Here is a 23839-nt window from a genome sequence, read left to right as displayed (position 1 = left end):
TAACCATTTGGGAGCTTTAAGCTCACACGCATAGCCGAAATTGCAGTGCAATGCGTTAGTATTAGAACATCACGCGATCGTTTTTCTGTTCTTTTTATGCACGTTTTGCAAGCCGGCCGCATTCGCTTGTTGATATTAACCGCAACCGCTCGCTGATAGCAACCCCGCTTAAAGTATTGTAAACCCGCTAAATAGTGAAAATAAATGCATAAAACTAATACAAAAAACAAATACAGTCCACTATTCATAAACAAGTGGTATTATTATTTGATCAAATCGTAAGTTGTTTCCCCGATATTTACTTTCATTTTTAAATCCATTAAACCTATTTGCGAATTGAGCACGGAAGTTGTTTGATTCTAACTCTTGGACCTTTGCCAAAGCATTGGGCAAATCTGGTGGATTTAATGAGAAAAGAGTTTCTGAAATAGATCCATTAAGTCCGGATATAAATACTCGTAGAGCATTTCCCCTTATTGAATTGTTTGTTTCTTTGGTAATTACACTGTCCTTTCCGTATGTCATTATGGTTTTGTTTATTAGTAAGGTCATTTTTTTATTGACTTCGTTATAATACTCAGTAATTGTCATTCGTCCTTGCCTGAGGATACTTAGTTCTGACTCGAGAACATGTATTGGTCGTTTGTCACTATATATAAAGTCCAATCGGGATAAGATTGCTTTAAAGTTAAAAACTGTGCCATGATTGGTAAGAGCATCATGGGCAGCTCCCATAATTTTATTTCGTAAAATTGTTAGGGCGATAAAATATTGTTCACTTTCAATTTTATAGAGACTCATTGCAGTTTCTGCAGCTTCCCTCCGACCTACATATTTTGTTGTTTCCCCTGTGAAATTTGGTAAAGATTTTACCACTTCAAGTGTTGTATCCTGTCGATAATCCCACCTTAAAATACAAGGTCTACATTCCAACAAGGGAGGAATGGGACACACAAATCCCGGGACCAACCGGTTCCCTCCATATTTACACAGACCGTTCAAAATTGAATGGCCAGGTGGGAGGCGGTTTCCATTGCGAACAGCTGTGTTTAAATGAGTCCTTCAGACTCCCAGACCACTGTAGTGTTTTCCAAGCAGAAGTAATAGCTATCGGAGAAGCACTCAGATCCCCAGCACTTATTGGTAATCAGGACACAATCTGTATCTTCTCAGACAGTCAAGCGGCACTCAAAGCCCTTGACGGTCTTTCATCCAACTCCAAGACAGTGAATGACTGTCGCAGATCTCTTAACGAGATGGCAGAGCAGCATGACATACACCTCATATGGGTGCCCGGGCATAGGGACCACGAGGGTAACTGCGCCGCCGACGAACTAGCAAGAGCAGGTACTACCAATCCTCTCCTACCGGAGAAGGAACCAGTAGGTATCCCCTTGTGTAGGCTAAAATGCAGGGATCACTTTGACCGCGCATCACTGCGGAAATGAAGAAACCTCCAAAACTGCAGGAACTCCCGCATGATATGGCCAATCCGATCTAGGAAGAGGTCAATGATGCTTATCGCCCTGAATAGGCAGGACTGTAGTCTGGCGATCAAGGCCATTACGGGACATTGGTTAATAGGAGCACACGCGGCTAGACTAGCGGTGCCTCATTATGACTACTGCAGGAGCTGTGGAGACGAAGAAGAGGAAGAGACAGTCGCACACCTCCTGTGTCAATGCCCTGCGCTGGGGCGCATCCGACTCAAATTCCTGGGCGCAGCAATACTTACAGACCTTACAGACCTCGCGGAGGTCGCTCTGCACAGACTCGTAACCTTCATCCGTAAATCTGGATGGGACCGCGAGCCGCTTCAAGAAGGATAGAGCACCCCTTGGGCACATAAGTAGTGGGAAGGGAGAGGTCCTTTTGTAGGATCTTTGCCTGTGCGGTATCACAAGGAGCCCCAGCGGCTCAAGTGGATGGGGGTCAGAACCGGCCCTCATCGCCGCCTCAACCTCAACCTCAACCTCAAGTGTTGTATCGCATTTTATAGCTGGGTCAATTGTTTGTACTTTATAATCTTACACAGTTTTTGCATCTGTGCCTAGCCTTCCTTCTAAACATTCTACTTTCCTGCTAACTTCATTCAATTGAGCGTTTATTAATCTGTTTATCAATTCTACTGTTAAACTGCCGGCTGTGGCTACACTGCCTGCAGAAAAATTTGGTGCGGAACCTCCGGTTGCCATTGTTAGATTTAATTCACAAAAGCTATTTATCAAATCTTCCAGATTTATTCTTTATATAATTTGTTAAATCGCGAATCTTACTTTTTGCAATATATAAATCTTATATTATTTTTCTCAAATTCACAGATCTTAAATTATAGACTTACATTTTTTTATTATTTTAAATTAATACCTCACGATATTGTCCCGTTGGGGTCTTCCTTCTGTGTGGTTGGTGGTTGATCGTCCTTCCTGGATACAGTTGATAAATGGATAGAGAATGTTCTGTCTTCCTTCCTTGGTTTTTCTTGTTGGAGCGAGTTGTCGTTTTTATTTGAGAATGCCCTGCCTTCCTTCCTTGGTTTTTCTTGTTGGAGTTGTCGTTTTATTTGTTTTTGTTGTTCTTGTTTGTTTTTTTTTTGTGCGTTGATATTTTTAGTTTTGTGTTCTTGTAATTGTTTGGTTTAAAATTTCGGTCCACCTTTGTTTTAATTCACTGTTTATGGATTATTTCATTAATTAATTTCCATTTACTTTGTTGTTAACGATCATTGTCACTTGGTAGTGTCGTTTGGCGGATGTTTTAATTTTTCCACTAAAAATGTTGAGTTGTTGACCGCGCGAGTTCCGTTTATTATACCCTTGCAGAAGGTATTATAATTTTGGTCAAAAGTGTGCAACGCAGTGAAGGAGACATCTCCGACCCTATAAAGTATATATATTCTTGATCAGGATCACCTCCTGAGTTGATATGAGCATGTCCGTCTGTCCGTCTGTCTGTCCGTCTGTCTGTTTCTACGCGAACTAGTCTCTCAGTTTTAAAGCTATCGTCTTGAAACTTTGCACACACCCTTCTTTCCTTTGCACGCAGTATATAAGTCGGAACGGCCGGGATCGGCCGACTATATCCTATAGCTGCCATATAACTGATTGATCGGAAATGGTATAACTTTGGTGTTTTTAGAGTTAGAGAGTTCAAATTTGATATGAGAGCTATTTTTGGCAAAACATTACGTCATGCCGAATTGCATAAGGATCGGCCGACTATATCCTATAGCTGCCATATAACTGAACGATCGGAAATGACCCAACTTTCGTGTTTTTGAAGATAGAAAGCTGGAATTTAATACAGATTCTATTTTTGGTCAGTTGATCCAACCTACCAAATTTCATTAGGATCGGCGACTATATCCCATAGCTGCCATATACCTGAACGATCGGAAATGGTATTTGGTAGAAATATCAACTTTCGTATTTTTGAAGATAGAAGTTTGGGACTTTTTTTAGATTTTGTATTGTAATAAATTGGGTTATATATTCCTATTCCCATAAGGATCGGCCAACTATATCCGATGTTTGCGATATATATCCGGTTTTAACTGCAAGGGTATATAAACTTCGGTTCCGCCCGAAGTTAGCTTTCCTTTTTTGCTTTTAACTTGTTTTTCTAACTTATTTTTCTTTAACTTATTAGTTGTATTTAGATTAGAGGCTTAAGATGAAACTGTCGCATCTTATTGTGAAATTCGATTAAGCTGATCGATGCAGATCGGGTACTTGAAACGCAAAAGGCGTAATTTATTGGGCTTCGGAGGGAAGCTGATGTTTACTTTTGATTTTGATTTGTTAATGGGGAACCGAGATCGGACCTCAGAGCCAAAGACAAAGCCGAAGGCAAATGCAGAGTTTGAAAATATTGTTTATAAAATTCATAAGTGGAAAGCGATAAGTGGCCTGGATTTATGGGTTGGATAATTGAGCCAAATATCAAGCCAAAGGCAAATGCAGAGATTGAAAATATTGTTTATAAAAGCCATAAGTGGCTTGTATTTAGGGGTTGGATAACTTGCATTTACGGATATGACGCAAGAAATCAGCCGATTGCCTATTTACTCCCTACTGTAGGCTCTAGGCTCTAAGCGTTATCTTTTCTTTCGAGTCTTCTGATTGGTTTTCCCGATTCATTAACCGGAAAAATGTGTGGAAAATTGGGGTGTTTTTCATGCGTTAACTCATGTACATGTATTGATGATACCAATACATTCAAACACAAGTACCTGTTTTCCGTTTTCGAGGATCAATAGGTTTTGAGGTTTATACTAAGAATCAAATTTTTAGTATAAATCTAGCCTTGCCGGCTAAAGCAATTTTTACGCTTCTTCTTTTTACAAAAAATAAAAAAACAAAAACCCAAAAACTTAAAAATTGAGTCGAAAGTTGCATGTGACTTGTGCTCTAAAATTATTAGTGTGAATGAGTTTATAACCCATTATGAGCGATGTGAAGGACCGCGGAAACTTGTGTGGCAAAATGCTAACATTTTTCCTATAAAACAAAGTGATACTTTTATATAAAAAAATATAAGGTATTCGGAAAGCGCGAACTCTATTTAAATGATTTTTACACTGAATGTAAACCTCATCTTAAAAACATTATAAAGTATGCACTGAGCGAATTAAGAGCTATAAAAGTGCGTCTATCAGTTCATGGAAAGTATATAAAACCAACTGAAGAAGCTGATAAGTTTCATGAAGAAACTAAACATTTTTCAACAACGTATAAAGCCATTTACGCTAGTTCATACAACGACATCGAAGAAATTTTAAACAATGATAATGAAGAACTAATTGCAAAAGCTGATGAATTCCAGGAAAAGGATTCAGGATGGGCTATTAAGCATTTTATATTGTATGATATTCAAATATTGAAGCTGGAGCACCCTCCTGGTTCGGGATATATTGAAGCACCTAATGGTATAAGGAAAAGAAATATTATGGAATTTTGGATATTAGCCAACCCATTATAAAATATGATCAAAAAAGATTACAATTTTCGGGAATAGAGTTTCCAATTACAAAGGATGGAATAAAGCTGTTCGAGAAAAATAACGTATTCAAATTACAGCATAAATGTATATAAGCTATTCCAGCAGATGGTCAACCAGGACCAAAAAAATTAATGTCCATATTCCTCGATTCTTTTTTTGTTTTTTCATAAATAAATATCCAAATTTTCACAATCTATTGGATTCATAGCATACCTCAGCTTTTAAAAAAAAAAAAAAAGCTGGTAATTTTTACCATTTTTTTATACCCTTGCAGAGGGTATTATAATTTTGGTCAAAAGTGTGCAACGCAGTGTAGGAGACATCTCCGACCCTATAAAGTATATATATTCTTGATCAGGATCACCTCCTGAGTTGATATGAGCATGTCCGTCTGTCCGTCTGTCCGTCTGTCTGTCCGTCTGTCTGTCCGTCTGTCTGTCCGTCTGTCGGTTTCTACGCGAACTAGTCTCTCAGTTTTAAAGCTATCGTCTTGAAACTTTGCACACACCCTTCTTTCCTTTGCACGCAGTATATAAGTCGGAACGGCCGGGATCGGCCGACTATATCCTATAGCTGCCATATAACTGATTGATCGGAAATGGTATAACTTTGGTGTTTTTAGAGTTAGAGAGTTCCAATTTGATATGAGAGCTATTTTTGGCAAAACATTATGTCATGCCGAATTTCATAAGAATCGGCCGACTATATCCTATAGCTGCCATATAACTGAACGATCGGAAATGACCCAACTTTCGTGTTTTTGAAGATAGAAAGCTGGAATTTAATACAGATTCTATTTTTGGTCAGTTGGTCAGTTGACCAAATTTCATTAGGATCGGCCGACTATATCCCATAGCTGCCATATACCTGAACGATCGGAAATGGTATTTGGTAGAAATATCAACTTTCGTATTTTTGAAGATAGAAGTTTGGGACTTTTTTTAGATTTTGTATTGTAATAAATTGGGTTATATATTCCTATTCCCATAAGGATCGGCCAACTATATCCGATGTTTGCGATATATATCCGGTTTTAACTGCAAGGGTATATAAACTTCGGTTCCGCCCGAAGTTAGCTTTCCTTTCTTGTTTACTTTTAAAGACATTTTTATGTTTATTTATTTCTCAAGGAAAACATATGATGTGTTTGCTCTTTTTGTACTAAATCTCTTAATAACAATCTAATAAGACGAAAAAAATTCAAAGAGGGCGAAAAAATGTTCAATTACCTCTTAATTTGTATTTTGATTTTTAACTAGTCGTAATTTGTATTTTGATGTTCTAGTCGTACGTTCGCGACCCAAAACATAATTTTATTGTAATTGCTTCGCATTAAGTGAAAGCAGGTGGATGAAACTTTATGTGTTAAGTCATTTGAAATTTACTATTTACACTATTGATATTTAACAAAAAATCCCGACTTTTTCAAGAAATTTTTTTTCTATTGAATTTTAAAGTGGCGTACGTTCGCGACCATATGTATGACGTACGTATAAAATATATTATTTAAAAAAAAAATTTTTTTTTGTTTAACATAAATATTTTTAGATGGATAAAAGAAGTGACGACTAAAATTAAATTTAATTAAAATTAAAAATAAAATTAAAATTTAATGTAAAAAAAAAAATGTGGTGGAACATGATTTTTTAAAAAAATATAAATTTATTTATAAAAACAAAAAGGTAAAAAATACAAAAAATTGTATGTGGGGAAAAATCGTACGTTCGTACGTACGTACGGGTCGTACGTTCGCGACCCGTACTAATTATTTTAATTACCCCTTTTTTAATTTAATTTAATTTATCGGAAAAAAAAGTATCAGAAAATGTTTTTTTCTTTAATTTTTTGGCACTAATTGCGTACGAACGTACGTTCGCGACCCCAGGAAATGCCCATATGAAATTTATAAAGGTCGCATAGAAGGTCCTACAATTAGGACTAAAGAAGTTAAAAGCAACCATATTGATATATTGGATATAGAAAATTCTAAAGAAAATTGTTTGCATTATGCATACATATTAAGTATAACAAGAAAGAAAAGCTAACTTCGGGCGGAGCCGAAGTTTATATACCCTTGCAGTTAAAACCGGATATATATCGCAAACATCGGATATAGTTGGCCGATCCTTATGGGAATATGAATATATAATCCAATTTATTACAATACAAAATCTATAAAAGTCCCAAACTTCTATCTTCAAACATACCAAAGTTGGTATTTCTACCAAAAACCATTTCCGATCGTTCAGTTATATGGCAGCTATAAGATATAGTCAGCCGATCGTTATGAAATTTGGTAGGTTGGTAGGATCAAAAATATAATCTGTACCAAGTTCCAGCTTTCTATCTTCAAAAACACAAAAGTTGGGTCAATTCCGATCCTTCAGTTATATGGCAGCTATAGGATACAGTCGGCCGATCCTTATGAAATTTGGTAGGTTGGATCAATTGACCAAAAATATAATCTGTATTAAATTCCAGCTTTCTATTTTTAAAAACACGAAAGTTGGGTCATTTCCGATCGTTCAGTTATATGGCAGCTATAGGATATAGTCGGCCGATCCTTATGAAATTCGGCATGTCGTATTATTTTGCCAAAAGTAGCTTTCATGTCAAATTTGAACTCTCTAACTCTAAAAACACCAAAGTTATACCATTTCCGATCAATCAGTTATATGGCAGCTATAGGATATAGTCAACCGATCCCGGTCGTTCCGACTTATATACTGCGTGCAAAGGAAAGAAGGGTGTGTGCAAAGTTTCAAGTCGATAGATTCAAAACTGAGAGACTAGTTCGCGTAGAAACAGACAGACAGACAGACGGACAGACGGACAGACGGACGTGCTCATATCAACTCAGGAGGTGATCCTGATCAAGAATATATATACTTTATAGGGTCGGAGATGTCTACTTAACTGCGTTGCACACTTTTGGACAAAATTATAATACCCTCTGCAAGGGTATAAAAATTAAAAATGTATATATGCATGTATAATTTGTATAAATAAATTCCAATTTGTAAAATTTTATTTTAATAAATCTGTTTTATTTATCCATGAGTTAGGTGTTTCATCAAAACCTAACCATTTTACAAAAATCTGGTCTTTTTTTCTTTTTATTACTTTTTCAACTAGGAATGCACTTTTTTCTTTAACTTTTTGAATTTTAGCTTCATAAAATGTACCTTTTATAGGGTCACCCTTATAATCAATGAGCTCGTAAGTAACTGGGAATGTAGTCTTAATTTTTGAAATTGTAAATATTTCAGTTGTCCAGTTAGGTTCATATCCTTTAACAAATACACCCTTGTATTTGCTTATTCTAACATGGTCTCCTACTACATATTTATGCCTTGGAAATACCTTAACAATGTTATAACATGTTTTCAAAATAAACTCTTCATTCTGTTTACAAACATCGATTGGCCTCATTTTTATAGTTCTGTGGTAAGAATGGTTGTAGTCTTCTACAAGCGAATGCAAATGGGTAATCCATCGATAATTTCCATTAAAACTAAACATTTTCCACATCCTATTTTTTTAAGTTTGTTAAATCGTTCACAAATCGAAGCCTTAAGGTGTGTAAATGTATGATAATGATTTATATTATTTTTCTTCATAAGTTCTTTAAAGAGTTGATTAAAAAATTCTTTTCCTTGATCGGAATGTATATTTTTTTGCTTGTATTTTGAATCTTTCAATATAGATTTCATAACAGTTGCAACATCCATTGCCGATTTTGATTTTACAGGCTTAGCAAAAGCATTTTTTGAAAATGTATCAATAACCGTTAGTAAATATTTATATCCATTATTCTGATTGGAATATGGGATCATTTCAACCAAATCAATTTGCCAAGTATCATGCAACCTTTTTTGAACGAACTTTCGACGTAAAAAATTTTTTCTACAAGTTTTATGTATTTCTCAACAACTTGTTGCTTACTCATTTTTATTTAAAAAAAAAACTTATTACTTATGGGTTGGATAATTGAGCCAAATATCAAGCCAAAGGCAAATGCAGAGATTGAAAATATTGTTTATAAAAGCCATAAGTGGCTTGTATTTAGGGGTTGGATAACTTGCATTTACGGATATGACGCAAGAAATCAGCCGATTGCCTATTTACTCCCTACTGTAGGCTCTAGGCTCTAAGCGTTATCTTTTCTTTCGAGTCTTCTGATTGGTTTTCCCGATTCATTAACCGGAAAAATGTGTGGAAAATTGGGGTGTTTTTCATGCGTTAACTCATGTACATGTATTGATGATACCAATACATTCAAACACAAGTACCTGTTTTCCGTTTTCGAGGATCAATAGGTTTTGAGGTTTATACTAAGAATCAAATTTTTAGTATAAATCTAGCCTTGCCGGCTAAAGCAATTTTTACGCTTCTTCTTTTTACAAAAAATAAAAAAACAAAAACCCAAAAACTTAAAAATTGAGTCGAAAGTTGCATGTGACTTGTGCTCTAAAATTATTAGTGTGAATGAGTTTATAACCCATTATGAGCGATGTGAAGGACCGCGGAAACTTGTGTGGCAAAATGCTAACATTTTTCCTATAAAACAAAGTGATACTTTTATATAAAAAAATATAAGGTATTCGGAAAGCGCGAACTCTATTTAAATGATTTTTACACTGAATTTAAACCTCATCTTAAAAACATTATAAAATATGCACTAAGCGAATTAAGAGCTATGAAAGTGCGTCTATCAGTTCATGGAAAGTATATAAAACCAACTGAAGAAGCTGATAAGTTTCATGAAGAAACTAAACATTTTTCAACAACGTAAAAAGCCATTTACGCTAGTTCATACAACGACATCGAAGAAATTTTAAACAATGATGATGAAGAACTAATTGCGAAAGCTGATGAATTCCAGGAAAGGATTCAGGATGGGCTATTAAACATTTTATATTGTATGAAATTCAAATATTGAAGCTGGAGCATCTTCCTGGTTCGGGATATATTGAAGCACCTAATGGTATAAGGAAAAGAAATATTATGGAATTTTGGATATTAGCCAACCCATTATAAAATATGATCAAAAAAGATTACAATTTTCGGGAATAGAGTTTCCAATTACAAAGGATGGAATAAAGCTGTTCGAGAAAAATAACGTATTCAAATTACAGCATAAATGTATATAAGCTATTCCAGCAGATGGTCAACCAGGACCAAAAAAATTAATGTCCATATTCCTCGATTCTTTTTTTGTTTTTTCATAAATAAATATCCAAATTTTCACAATCTATTGGATTCATAGCATATCTCAGCTTTTTAAAAAAAAAAAAAAGCTGGTAATTTTTACCATTTTTTTATACCCTTGCAGAGGGTATTATAATTTTGGTCAAAAGTGTGCAACGCAGTGAAGGAGACATCTCCGACCCTATAAAGTATATATATTCTTGATCAGGATCACCTCCTGAGTTGATATGAGCATATCCGTCAGTCCGTCTGTCCGTCTGTCTGTCCGTCTGTCTGTCCGTCTGTCGGTTTCTACGCGAACTAGTCTCTCAGTTTTAAAGCTATCGTCTTGAAACTTTGCACACACCCTTCTTTCCTTTGCACGCAGTATATAAGTCGGAACGGCCGGGATCGGCCGACTATATCCTATAGCTGCCATATAACTGATTGATCGGAAATGGTATAACTTTGGTGTTTTTAGAGTTAGAGAGTTCCAATTTGATATGAGAGCTATTTTTGGCAAAACATTATGTCATGCCGAATTTCATAAGAATCGGCCGACTATATCCTATAGCTGCCATATAACTGAACGATCGGAAATGACCCAACTTTCGTGTTTTTGAAGATAGAAAGCTGGAATTTAATACAGATTCTATTTTTGGTCAGTTGGTCAGTTGACCAAATTTCATTAGGATCGGCCGACTATATCCCATAGCTGCCGTATACCTGAACGATCGGAAATGGTATTTGGTAGAAATATCAACTTTCGTATTTTTGAAGATAGAAGTTTGGGACTTTTTTTAGATTTTGTATTGTAATAAATTGGGTTATATATTCCTATTCCCATAAGGATCGGCCAACTATATCCGATGTTTGCGATATATATCCGGATTTAACAGCAAGGGTATATAAACTTCGGTTCCGCCCGAAGTTAGCTTTCCTTTCTTGTTTACTTTTAAAGACATTTTTATGTTTATTTATTTCTCAAGGAAAACATATGATGTGTTTGCTCTTTTTGTACTAAATCTCTTAATAACAATCTAATAAGACGAAAAAAATTCAAAGAGGGCGAAAAAATGTTCAATTACCTCTTAATTTGTATTTTGATTTTTAACTAGTCGTAATTTGTATTTTGATGTTCTAGTCGTACGTTCGCGACCCAAAACATAATTTTATTGTAATTGCTTCGCATTAAGTGAAAGCAGGTGGATGAAACTTTATGTGTTAAGTCATTTGAAATTTACTATTTACACTATTGAAATTTAACAAAAAATCCCGACTTTTTCAAGAAATTTGTTTTCTATTGAATTTTAAAGTGGCGTACGTTCGCGACCATATGTATGACGTACGTATAAAATATATTATTTAAAAAAAAAATTTTTTTTTGTTTAACAAGCTTATAAATATTTTTAGATGGATAAAAGAAGTGACGACTAAAATTAAATTTAATTAAAATTAAAAATAAAATTAAAATTTAATGTAAAAAAAAAATGTGGTGGAACATGATTTTTTAAAAAAATATAAATTTATTTATAAAAACAAAAAGGTAAAAAATACAAAAAATTGTATGTGGGGAAAAATCGTACGTTCGTACGTACGTACGGGTCGTACGTTCGCGACCCGTACTAATTATTTTAATTACCCCTTTTTTAATTTAATTTAATTTATCGGAAAAAAAAGTATCAGAAAATGTTTTTTTCTTTAATTTTTTGGCACTAATTGCGTACGAACGTACGTTCGCGACCCCAGGAAATGCCCATATGAAATTTATAAAGGTCGCATAGAAGGTCCTACAATTAGGACTAAAGAAGTTAAAAGCAACCATATTGATATATTGGATATAGAAAATTCTAAAGAAAATTGTTTGCATTATGCATACATATTAAGTATAACAAGAAAGAAAAGCTAACTTCGGGCGGAGCCGAAGTTTATATACCCTTGCAGTTAAAACCGGATATATATCGCAAACATCGGATATAGTTGGCCGATCCTTATGGGAATATGAATATATAATCCAATTTATTACAATACAAAATCTATAAAAGTCCCAAACTTCTATCTTCAAACATACCAAAGTTGGTATTTCTACCAAAAACCATTTCCGATCGTTCAGTTATATGGCAGCTATAAGATATAGTCAGCCGATTGTTATGAAATTTGGTAGGTTGGTAGGATCAAAAATATAATCTGTACCAAGTTCCAGCTTTCTATCTTCAAAAACACAAAAGTTGGGTCAATTCCGATCCTTCAGTTATATGGCAGCTATAGGATACAGTCGGCCGATCCTTATGAAATTTGGTAGGTTGGATCAATTGACCAAAAATATAATCTGTATTAAATTCCAGCTTTCTATATTTAAAAACACGAAAGTTGGGTCATTTCCGATCGTTCAGTTATATGGCAGCTATAGGATATAGTCGGCCGATCCTTATGAAATTCGGCACGTCGTATTATTTTGCCAAAAGTAGCTTTCATGTCAAATTTGAACTCTCTAACTCTAAAAACACCAAAGTTATACCATTTCCGATCAATCAGTTATATGGCAGCTATAGGATATAGTCAACCGATCCCGGTCGTTCCGACTTATATACTGCGTGCAAAGAAAAGAAGGGTGTGTGCAAAGTTTCAAGTCGATAGCTTCAAAACTGAGAGACTAGTTCGCGTAGAAACAGACAGACAGACAGACGGACAGACGGACAGAAGGACATGCTCATATCAACTCAGGAGGTGATCCTGATCAAGAATATATATACTTTATAGGGTCGGAGATGTCTCCTTAACTGCGTTGCACACTTTTGAACAAAATTATAATACCCTCTGCAAGGGTATAAAAATTAAAAATGTATATATGCATGTATAATTTGTATAAATAAATTCCAATTTGTAAAATTTTATTTTAATAAATCTGTTTTATTTATCCATGAGTTAGGTGTTTCATCAAAACCTAACCATTTTACAAAAATCTGGTCTTTTTTTTCTTTTTATTACTTTTTCAACTAGGAATGCACTTTTGTCTTTAACTTTTTGAATTTTAGCTTCATAAAATGTACCTTTTATAGGGTCACCCTTATAATCAATGAGCTCGTAAGTAACTGGGAATGTAGTCTTAATTTTTGAAATTGTAAATATTTCAGTTGTCCAGTTAGGTTCATATCCTTTAACAAATACACCCTTGTATTTGCTTATTCTAACATGGTCTCCTACTACATATTTATGCCTTGGAAATACCTTAACAATGTTATAACATGTTTTCAAAATAAACTCTTCATTCTGTTTACAAACATCGATTGGCCTCATTTTTATAGTTCTGTGGTAAGAATGGTTGTAGTCTTCTACAAGCGAATGCAAATGGGTAATCCATCGATAATTTCCATTTAAACTAAACATTTTCCACATCCTATTTTTTTAAGTTTGTTAAATCGTTCACAAATCGAAGCCTTAAGGTGTGTAAATGTATGATAATGATTTATATTATTTTTCTTCATAAGTTCTTTAAAGAGTTGATTAAAAAATTCTTTTCCTTGATCGGAATGTATATTTTTTTGCTTGTATTTTGAATCTTTCAATATAGATTTCATAACAGTTGCAACATCCATTGCCGATTTTGATTTTACAGGCTTAGCAAAAGCATTTTTTGAAAATGTATCAATAACCGTTAGTAAATATTTATATCCATTATTCTGATTGGAATATGGGATCATTTCAACCAAATCAATTTGCCAAGTATCATGCAACCCTTTTTGAACAAACTTTCGACGTAAAAAATTTTTTCTACAAGTTTTATGTATTTCTCAACAACTTGTTGCTTACTCATTTTTATTTTAAAAAAAACTTATTTTTTATTGTTAATGTTTGAGGTCTTAGAGATTAATGATTTCTTTTACATCTTCTTTTATTTCTTTTGTCATTTTTTAGATATTTCGAAACATAAACGTGTTAAATCTATTTGAACGTTTTTATCATAGTTACCTTCTAAATCGGATAATTGAATATCAAATTTTTGTAAAGAGACACACTTTGGAATGATATGATTATAGTACAGATAGGATATTTGTAGTTAAAACAAGAAAGGAAAGCTAACTTCGGGCGGAGCCGAAGTTTATATACCCTTGCGGGTAAAACCGGATATATATCGCAAACATCGGATATAGTTGGCCGATCCTTATGAACACATCATAATAAAACCAATTAACTAAAATAAAAAATCTAAAACAAGTCCCAAGCTTCTATCTTCAAAAATAAGAAAGTTGATATATCTACCAAATACCATTTCCAATCGTTCAGTTATATGGCAGCTATAGGATATAGTTGGCCGATCCTAATGAAATTTCCTAAAAATATAATCTGTACCAAGTTCCAGCTTTCTATCTTCAAAAACATCCTTATAAAATTTAAGGCCGATCCTTATAAAATTTGGCATGTCGTAATTTGTTGCCCAAAATAGCTCTCATGTCAAATTTGAAGTCTCTAACTCTAAAAACACCAAAGTTATACCATTTCCGATCAATCAGTTATATGGCAGCTATAGGATATAGTCGGCCGATCCCGGCCGTTCCGACTTATATACTGCGTGCAAAGGAAAGAAGGGTGTGTGCAAAGTTTCAAGACGATAGCTTCAAAACTGAGAGACTAGTTCGCGTAGAAACGGACAGACAGACAGACGGACAGACAGACGTACAGACGGACATGCTCATATCAACTCAGGAGGTGATCCTGATCAAGAATATATATACTTTATAGGGTTGGAGATGTCTCCTTCACTGCGTTGCACACTTTTGGACAAAATTATAATACCTTCTGCAAGGGTATAAATATAGCTAGGCGAATTAATGATCTCCAAGTGTCACTATCTATTTCAATTTTTTTACCGAATTGATTTAGTATCAGAACATATTGTTTATCTGATCTGAGCGCGAGAGAGAGTGCTAAAAAAAAACTAAAAAAACTAAAAATAAAAAGCGATCGCAAACGCCTCGTTCTTCCGCCATTTTTCCGTATATCGATAAGCTTACGTCTAGCGTTTTTCAAAACTTATTCTAAACATTATTTAACACTAGTTTTAACGATTTCGTTTTTCAAATATAAACTTAATTCTATGACGGCGATAACATTCCCTCCCCCGTAATTGATCCCGATCCGTGGTCAGTTACCATTTTCCAAGTCGACGTCCAGAACTGCTACCTTTGTTGCTGGTCTTTCTATAGCACCATGCTGCATCTTGATGGTAACCCGCCGAACTTGTCCATCGTTGGCCATCATTGCGTCAGTCACGCGTCCTTTTAGCCACAGGTTCCTGGGAAGAAGCTCATCCACGACTACGACGATGCTTTGTTTTTTTTTTTTTTTTTTTTTCGCGGTCTTTCAGAATTTGGGAATGGCTTGTGCATCAATAAGAGCATCAGCTAGCATTCCGGTATTCATCATAAAGCTTAGAGGCCCAGACGACCGAGGGGCGCTCGAGAAACGATTTGTTAGTACATATTAAGCTATTTGAAATTTGTTAAGCTAAGAGGAGTTAGTAAGGAAATTTAAAATTCTATATTTTAAACTAGAGGGACAGGAAAGAGATGTAATAGAGTAGAGACCATTGTAGTTCGAACATAATACCCTAAAAGGGTCATTCAGTGCATATGTCGAGCTACAACGGCTAAGGAACAGAGGACTAAAGTTTCGAGTCCTTCTATTAGGAATGTTAAAATTTAAGCGTGTTAGTAAATGCTGGCTATCTACATCCCCGTTAATCAGGTTATGCAGAAAAACTACACCGAGCATTGTCCTACGATTTGTTAAGCTAGGTAAGTTTATAAGTAAAAGTCTGCTACTGTAGGATGGAAGTTGAAGATTTGCATCCCAGTATAGACCTCTAAGTGCAAATATTAAAAAGTTCTTTTGTACGGATTCTATGCGGTCCTTATGTACTCCATATTGGGGACTCCAGACACATGAACCGTACTCTAGTATAGGACGGACCAAGGAAATAAATAATGTTTTGGTTATATAGGTGTCATTAAATTCTTTTGACCACCTTTTGATAAAACCAAGGACTCCTTTAGCCTTATTAACCATTAAGGAAATATGGTCGACAAATTTAAGTTTGATGTCTAATAGGATGCCGAGATCATTAACCTGGGTTAATTTTTCTAAGGCAATCCCATTAATAGAATAAGTAGCTTGCAGAGGGAAAGAACGATAAAAAGAACGATCCATTAAGTATTAGATCATTAGCTAAACACCATTTTTGAAAGTTATCAAGGTCAGACTGAAGACTGCATTGGGCAGAGATGGACTTGTACTGAAGACAAAGCTTTACATCATCCGCATACATAAGAACTAGAGAGTTCGTTAAAGCAGGGGGCCAGTCGTTTATAAAAAACGTAAATAATAACGGGCCAAGATGACTTCCTTGAGGGACGCCGGATGTAGCACGGACCAGACGGTACTGTATGTTTTTAAATAAGACTCTTTGTGTCCTTCCATCTAGGCAGCTGGAGATCCACGTTAAGAGGTCTTTAGGAAAACCCAGTATATTTAGTTTACTCAACAAGAGTGAGTGATTAACTGAATCAAATGCTTTGCTGAAGTCTGTGTAAATTACATCGGTTTGATATCCCTTACAAAAGCCATCTATGACAAAGGATGTCAACTCCAATAAGTTTGTGGTGGTGGAGCGACGCTTAATAAAGCTTCCGATGGTGATTGGAGGTACCTTTTGCTGAAAGGTATCAGCGTATCCGTTCGCTGATCCTAGCAGCAGGTGGTTTGGAGTCGGGACAGCGTCATCCTCGGAATCCAAACTTACGAACGTGAGGGGTCGCGAGTTGATGATAAAATGCGCCTCCTTCAGTGCGTTTCTCAACCCCTCGTCGTTGAAAGAGTAACTTGGGCAAATGTTCTTCAAGATTCCTTTCGTTGTCCGGACGAGTCTCTCCCATGCTCCACCCATGTGCGGTGCTCCTGATGGGTTGAATCGCCACTTTATGCCGTCGAACTTAATAGTGATCTTATCGTGCTCGATCTTTTTCAGCTCCTCGCGCACGGCTTTTTCCGTGGCTCTGAAATTTGTACCGTTGTCTGAGAATATCTCCCTCGGTGTCCCTCGAAGGGCCATAAAATTGGGTAGGCACATGATACATGAACTAGTATCTAGACTGTACGCGATCTCAAAATGCACCTCGCGCAACGTAAGACAGGTGAACAGAGCTACCCAACTCTTCTCTTTGCGACGGCCGACGTTCACCAATAACGGGCCAAAATAGTCAACGCCTGTATAGGTGAACGGCCTCTCGAAGCTTCCACCTCTTGCCCTCGGGATCGGTGCCATCTGGGGTGGTCTGGGAACTGCTCTGTCGATCTTGCATCGTTGGTATGTGTTTCTCACAGATTTGTGCAATACTCGTAGCCGGCTGATATAAAACGAATTTTTGATGTCGTTTATTACAGTTTCGTGAGCGAGATGGTGATACTTTTCGTGGAAGCTCCTAACTATGAGGTCGGATATCCGGCATCCATGAGCTACATGTAGTATGATGGCGTCCTCAGCTATGTCAACTGCGTTCAATCTGCCTCTTGTGCGTAGTACTCCATCGTTGTCCACGTATGCGTTCAATCCGGCCAATCTGCTTCCCTAGAGGAGCGCCGTTTCCGCGGATAACGTTTTTAGTTCTGCTGCGAAGGCGATGGATTGAGATCGCCTGTATAGCTTGTATAGCAGCATCTTTGCCTTGCTTACATGAGCCATTGTCGTGGTTGCTGGCATATCTTGTCCGGCAGATTTCGATCGCAGCCAATCGATAAACAGGAGTACTAGCGCTACTGCTCTGTATAACCGCCGCCAATTTGAGAAATAGTTCGCGTTGAACATAACCACTGATTTCGTATGCGTCGTCACATGCTTCCGGATCTCCGAGCTATCGATGATGCTCTCTTGCTTCTTGGATATTGGCCAGTTGCTCGCATCGGTCTTCAGGAACTCCGGGCCCGATATCCACGTCTCTTGTTGGTTTTGCCCGGTGACCTTGGTAGCTCCATCTGCCAAGTTCAGCTTTGAAGTAATCCACCGCCATTGCTCGACCAGTGTTGTTTCCAGAATTTCGGCGACTCTGTGCATCACGAACTGATGAAAGTTGCGGGGGTCCATAGTTAGCCACTTCAACACTGTCTTGGAGTCCGACCAATATGTGGCGTTGTCAATTCGTAGGTTGCGTGTGCTCATCACCTTTTGGACTAAACGTGCTCTCATAACTGCTGCCTGCAGCTCCATACGCGGAATCGAAAGTGGTTTTAAAGGTGCCACCTTAGATTTCGCTATCACCAAAGATACGACGACTCTGTCGACGCAAGTAGCAGACTGCAGAATATGCGTGCTCGCTGGCGTCGACGAATGTATGGAGTCCAATTTGACATGGCTCCGATGTGGCTGGGGAAAAGCATCTAGGGACCTCGAAAGTCCTTATGTCATGCAAAATGGTTTTCCATTGGCGCCATTCTTCTAGAATTCTCTCAGGTAGCTCCTGATTCCATTCAATTTTTTGCCGCCATATGCACTGGAGAAGTATTTTTAGTCCAATCGTCTGGCATGATAAAAATCCCAATGGATCGAAGATCGACATCAGAACTTGTAATACTTCTCGCTTGGTAGGGACTGCGTTTTCCGCCAGCACATCACGCTTCAGCCTTGAAAAGATAAATGCAGATAAATTTGAAGATATCATTTTGTGGGTCCCAGAACATGCCAAATATCTTTTCTGTTGCACAAAAATCCACGGGCTTTTGGGTTCCAGCGTTGCCATTATCCTGAAAGCTTTTAAGTACTTCTTCCGAATTCGATGACCAGGTACGGATCTCAAATCCACCTCTGCGATGTACTTCTATGACTTGTCTGGTGATCTGGATGGCCTCCTGTTCGTTCCTCATGCTCTCGATGAAGTCGTCAACGTAGTGCGCCCTTTAAATGGAGTTTAAGGCAAATGGGAACTCTTCTTGGTGGGTTTCCGCGTTCTTATCTCAAACAAAGTGCGCTATAAACGGCGCGCAGCTAATTCCAAAAGTCATAGCTCGCATAACATAGGTGTCTTCTTTGTCGCTGCCTTTGTCAAAAATCGCTGCGCCTGCATATCCTCCTCGCGAATGTTGATCCTGTGAAACATTTCCGCAATGTCACCACAAATCGCTATTTTGTTGACCCGAAAGGCTAGCAAGACATCTATGAGTGGGTTCAGGCAATCTGGTCCCTTGAGTAGGTAGTCATTTAGCGCGTGTCCGTGTGCCTTTGCGGCTGCATCCCATACGAGCCTTATCTTTTTCGGCTTGTTTGGATTCAGCGCTATGAATATTGGCAGATACCATGTACGGCTGTTCTCCCGGCTGGTTTCATCCTCGGATAGCTTAACCGCGTATCCTTTGTCTAGGAGGTTCCTGATTTGGGCGTCAATCTTTTCATACAGATCTGGTTCTTGAGAGACCTTTATCCTCATGCAAGTAAGCCGCTTCAGAGCGTTTCTCCGGCTCTCAGAGAGTTTGTCGATACCACCGCGCCACGGAAGTCCAACTTCATATTTTCCGGACTTCTTTTGGCACGTGTTTTCCAGTATCTTCGCTGCCAGCTCATCTTCAGCTGAGTACAGCTTTCGTGGTACGAGTGCATCAAGGTTGAAATGTTCCTTGATGTCATCATAGAGTTCTTGCCAGTCGCAGTCGCAGTGGTGCATGAAAATGAATCGTTGTGGGTTCGCCGATCCTTGGATGCTCCATCCTAGCATGCACTTCGATGCTATCGGCTCGTTCCATTTTCCTTCGCGGATCTTGCGAGGGACTGCTAGCTTCCAGTTATTAGTTCCGATTAGCAAAGTCTGCTGGGCAGAGTAGGACCGTAGCGGCAAGTCTTTCAAATGCTGGAATCTTTCGCATAGCTCCTTCATGTTGACTGTCTGTCTCGGTAATGCTAGGTTCTGAACGGTCTGGACGTTGTTCAACCAGTAAACCTTATCGCAGTTCACTTCCGAGATTTGGACGGATGCTTTCACGGACCCACTCTCGAGTCGAGTCGTCTGTGCGGCCCACTGCAAACACATTGGCGCTGCCTGGCCTTGTATTCCCAATCTTTGGAATACGGATGCATCTGCTAAGGTCACGGATGATCCTTCATCTAGAAAGGCGTAGATCTCAGTCTGCCTGCTGCCGTAATGCAGCTTGACTGGAATGATGCGAAAGAACTGACATCCGTGGTTGTCGTCTCGGTGCGTACTCACGTGACTCTGTGGTCTGTCTTGGCCGATTGTGTTAGGAACATATTCATGGTGTCTCCATTAATTTCACAGTTCCCGGTTCGGCATCTGTTCCGGTGTACCTTGAGGCAGCAGAAACAGGCTTTACCCGCTCTGATTACCTGCCACCTGTGCTCCGCGTCAAGGTTCAAGAATACCTGACAATGTGCTGGGTTGTGACTCGGGTCGCCGCAAGCTACGCACCTCTGTTGAACTTGCTGCTGAGCTGCTTCAGTATGGATCGCGTTCGATCGTGTTTGTCCTCGTGCTGGTGGCGGCGACTATTGTGGGAATTAACTGCGCCCGTTTTGTAAAACGATGGCGCCACCACTAATGACGCTGCCTCTGCGATTTTATACAGCCAAACACTGAACGCCTTGACTGCGGCCACTCTATCGTCGCGGGGTTGCATTGCCCAGTTTAGCTTGTGTTGGTTGGGAAGCTTATCTACCAGCTCCTTGACCAGCATTGGATTGTTGAGATGCGCCTTCAGATCGCACGCCTCCATAGTAGCACAGACGTTTCGCACTGCCAGCGCGTACTCTATTAACGCCTCCAATCTGTCTTTGGGTGGCGCCAGTCTTCGCACCTTTTCCACCATTCTTTCTAGGATGTGCTCTGGTCTGCCGAAGAACATCTTCAAAGTGCTGATGACTTCTGGGACTTGGTTAGGAAGTAGGAGTTTATCTCTAACTAGGGTTGTTGGTTTTTGAAAAAATATCGTATTGATGATATTTGCTGTGAAAAAAATATCAATCGATAATATTCAGAAATATCACCAAAAAAAATCGATATATCGAGTATTTTCGATATTTTTTATAGTCAGCTAAATTTGAAAAAAGGTTATTTTTAAATTAAAAAAAAGGTTTTAATATGTGTTTTCATCCGCCATGGACTGCAAATAAGACATATTTCTTTATTTAAAAAGTGAATTGAAAAAACAACAAATATTTATACCCACTCTCAAGCAACTTTTATTTAAGTTCTTTGAAATAAAAAATAACAAAATTATTAAGGACATTGTATTCAAATTTATTTATAAAAAAAACTTAATACAAAAAAAAAAAGGTTTCATGGAATTCATGGAATATGTACTTAATAATGCTAATTACTTAATTCTCTTATTTAATGCTCTTAATTACTCTTAATTACAAAATGAATCTTTCTTCAATGATTTAAAAAAAACTCTTTCGGTTATATGCTGGGGTGTCATTCGACTACGGGAGTCACAGACAATACATTTAATGGCAGAAGCCAACCGTTCAGATGGAACCGAACTTCCAGGCGTGATAAGAAAACTTAAAGCAACCTTCGCTAGCATCGGCATCGTTGAAATTTGTGAGTTCCAGAATTCCAACGGATTTGTCTCCCAACTACAAAATGGCATACTCAAGTAAACCTGCATTTCCTTTCTTTCGCAACTAATATCGGAGAACACCAACTCAAAAATATTATTATCGACTATTTTTGCCCAAAAAATATCACGATAATAATATTTTTTTAAGAGAAAATATATCGATATATCGATATTTTGATATATTTCCGACATCCCTATCTCTAACCAAGTCACGAGCTTTCCCTTTAAGCGACTTTTGCAGACGTAGCATGTTTTCCACATTCGTATATCCCGCTGCTGTCGTACTGTGTTCAAATGTGCTGATAATTAACGGCCAGTCCTCAGGATCCCCGCTGAATGTTGGAAGGTCCTTGGGTATAGCTTGCCGGGCCGCTATTTAAGTACTTGTAGGTGAATCTGTGGCTCGAAACATCCCAGCTACCGCTACGTCAGCGGGGTTCATCCGCATGAGAATTTTGTACTTTTCTTCTATGAACTTTGCCTCAGACTGTCTTTTCTTCTTGAGCATATCTAACAAGAGTTGGTTCTTGTTCATGTCCGGATTGCCTTTCCGAACATTCATGTTCTTTCCGTTGCCGGCAGTATCGATTAGCGTATCGACGGCTAGCGCTTTGCCGTGCGGTTCAGGGGTATCCATTGCGTCTTCACGTGTTTGAGGCTGTACTGGTGATCGTTGCATACCGCTGAACGGTGCTATGTGGCTGCAAACCCGCAAGACAGTAATCGCAGCTCCAATCCTTGCTCTCAATGTCGTCCTCTCCGCCGGCACACTCGAAATGGTACCACCTTCCGCAAACGTCGCACTGCACCCAATTTTCTGACGCTGTTTCGTTTTTGTTCTCGCAAATTCTGCACACCTCAATGTTCATGCTTCGCGTCGTCCGGCGTGCGTGCAATATGGCGTCTGCTTTTCTTCTTTTTCACTGCGTGCTTACTCGACCTAGCCTGTGGCTGCTAGGGTCGCGACGCCTTATATCTGCCTTTATCCGCAAGAGTTCTGGTTTTCCCCAAGAATGGCGTGCTCAACTCAACCTAGCCTTGGCTGCTAGGGACGCGACGCCTTCACTTTTGTTACTTCCAAAATTTGTCGCCTCCGACTGACGCTGTTTTTCTGCCTTAATCCGCAGGTAACGAAGTTTTGGAGGAAGTTTTTTTAGAAATGTTGAGGTCGGGGCGAGGTTGGTGCACGATTTTTTAAGCAAACATGGATTTGGTTGTTCTTTCCTTTATTTAAACTCAAATCATGGCGCGCGAGAGAGAGAGCTAAAAATAACATCGTCGTTTTCCCTCGCCTCGTTAGCTTCACCTAGCGATCGCAAACGCCTCGTTCTTCCGCCATTTTTCCGTATATCGATAAGCTTACGTCTAGCGTTTTTTCAAAACTTATTCTAAACATTATTCAACACTAATTTTAACGATTTCGTTTTTTAAATATAAACTTAATTCTATGACGGCGGTAACATATATAAATATTTATTATACATTATGTATAATGAAATAATGAAATGAAATATATATCCATATATACAAACTCCTAAGATAAGAGGGCAACTTTTATATTATATATTACATAATGCATGTATTATATAATAAAATGAATGGTATATAAAGACCTAAAATGTAGACACCAAAGTCAGTCATTCTAAAATGACTAAATTTGATAGATCAAATTCCGTTATAGTAGATTTTCAATATGTTGTTGGAAATAAACATTCAAATTTTTGTTAAGGAATTGGCCTTCATGCCTGGAGGAACTGTAATACCAAACCTGTTTCACTTCAAACCTCCATACAACATTAAGAAGTTAAATTATGATACATTACAACAACATAATATTCATCGAAAAAACATTAACGGATTGGACTGGATGGAAGGAAAAATACCCTATAACTGCTTAAGCGATGTAGTTTCTCCACTAAACAAGTTTTCCAATATAATTGTACGTGGCGAAGTAAAAAAGGAATTTTTATCCAAGTTTCTATCGAATAATATTTTCGATATAGATGTAGGAAAGAGCCTGACATGTTAT

General features: G+C 37.8%; 3 protein-coding genes across 3 annotated transcripts; all 3 read right to left on the bottom strand.

Annotated features, from left to right (window-relative positions):
• Positions 1-15333: 15333 nt before the first annotated feature.
• LOC138926899 (uncharacterized) lies at positions 15334-17512 on the bottom strand. Its single transcript, XM_070282506.1, has 2 exons — positions 16807-17512; positions 15334-15506 (listed from the first exon to the last, which is right to left on the bottom strand). Exons 1-2 carry the CDS (start codon positions 17510-17512, stop codon positions 15334-15336), a joined length of 879 nt encoding a protein of 292 aa, XP_070138607.1.
• A 303-nt stretch (positions 17513-17815) lies between these two features.
• Positions 17816-18451, bottom strand: LOC122322054 (uncharacterized). The gene has a single exon (XM_043213306.2). The coding sequence runs from the start codon at positions 18449-18451 to the stop codon at positions 17816-17818; it is 636 nt and encodes a 211-aa protein (XP_043069241.2).
• Positions 18452-18852: 401 nt separating this feature from the next.
• LOC122322069 (uncharacterized) lies at positions 18853-22447 on the bottom strand. The gene is made up of 4 exons (XM_070282505.1): positions 22195-22447; positions 20658-21191; positions 19255-20455; positions 18853-19135 (listed from the first exon to the last, which is right to left on the bottom strand). Exons 1-4 carry the CDS (start codon positions 22445-22447, stop codon positions 18853-18855), a joined length of 2271 nt encoding a protein of 756 aa, XP_070138606.1.
• Between the last annotated feature and the right edge of the window lie 1392 nt (positions 22448-23839).

The sequence above is a fragment of the Drosophila bipectinata genome, chromosome 4 (assembly GCF_030179905.1).
Source record: "Drosophila bipectinata strain 14024-0381.07 chromosome 4, DbipHiC1v2, whole genome shotgun sequence".
Lineage (NCBI taxonomy): Eukaryota > Metazoa > Arthropoda > Insecta > Diptera > Drosophilidae > Drosophila > Drosophila bipectinata.
This window is presented reverse-complemented; position numbering and strand designations above follow the sequence as displayed.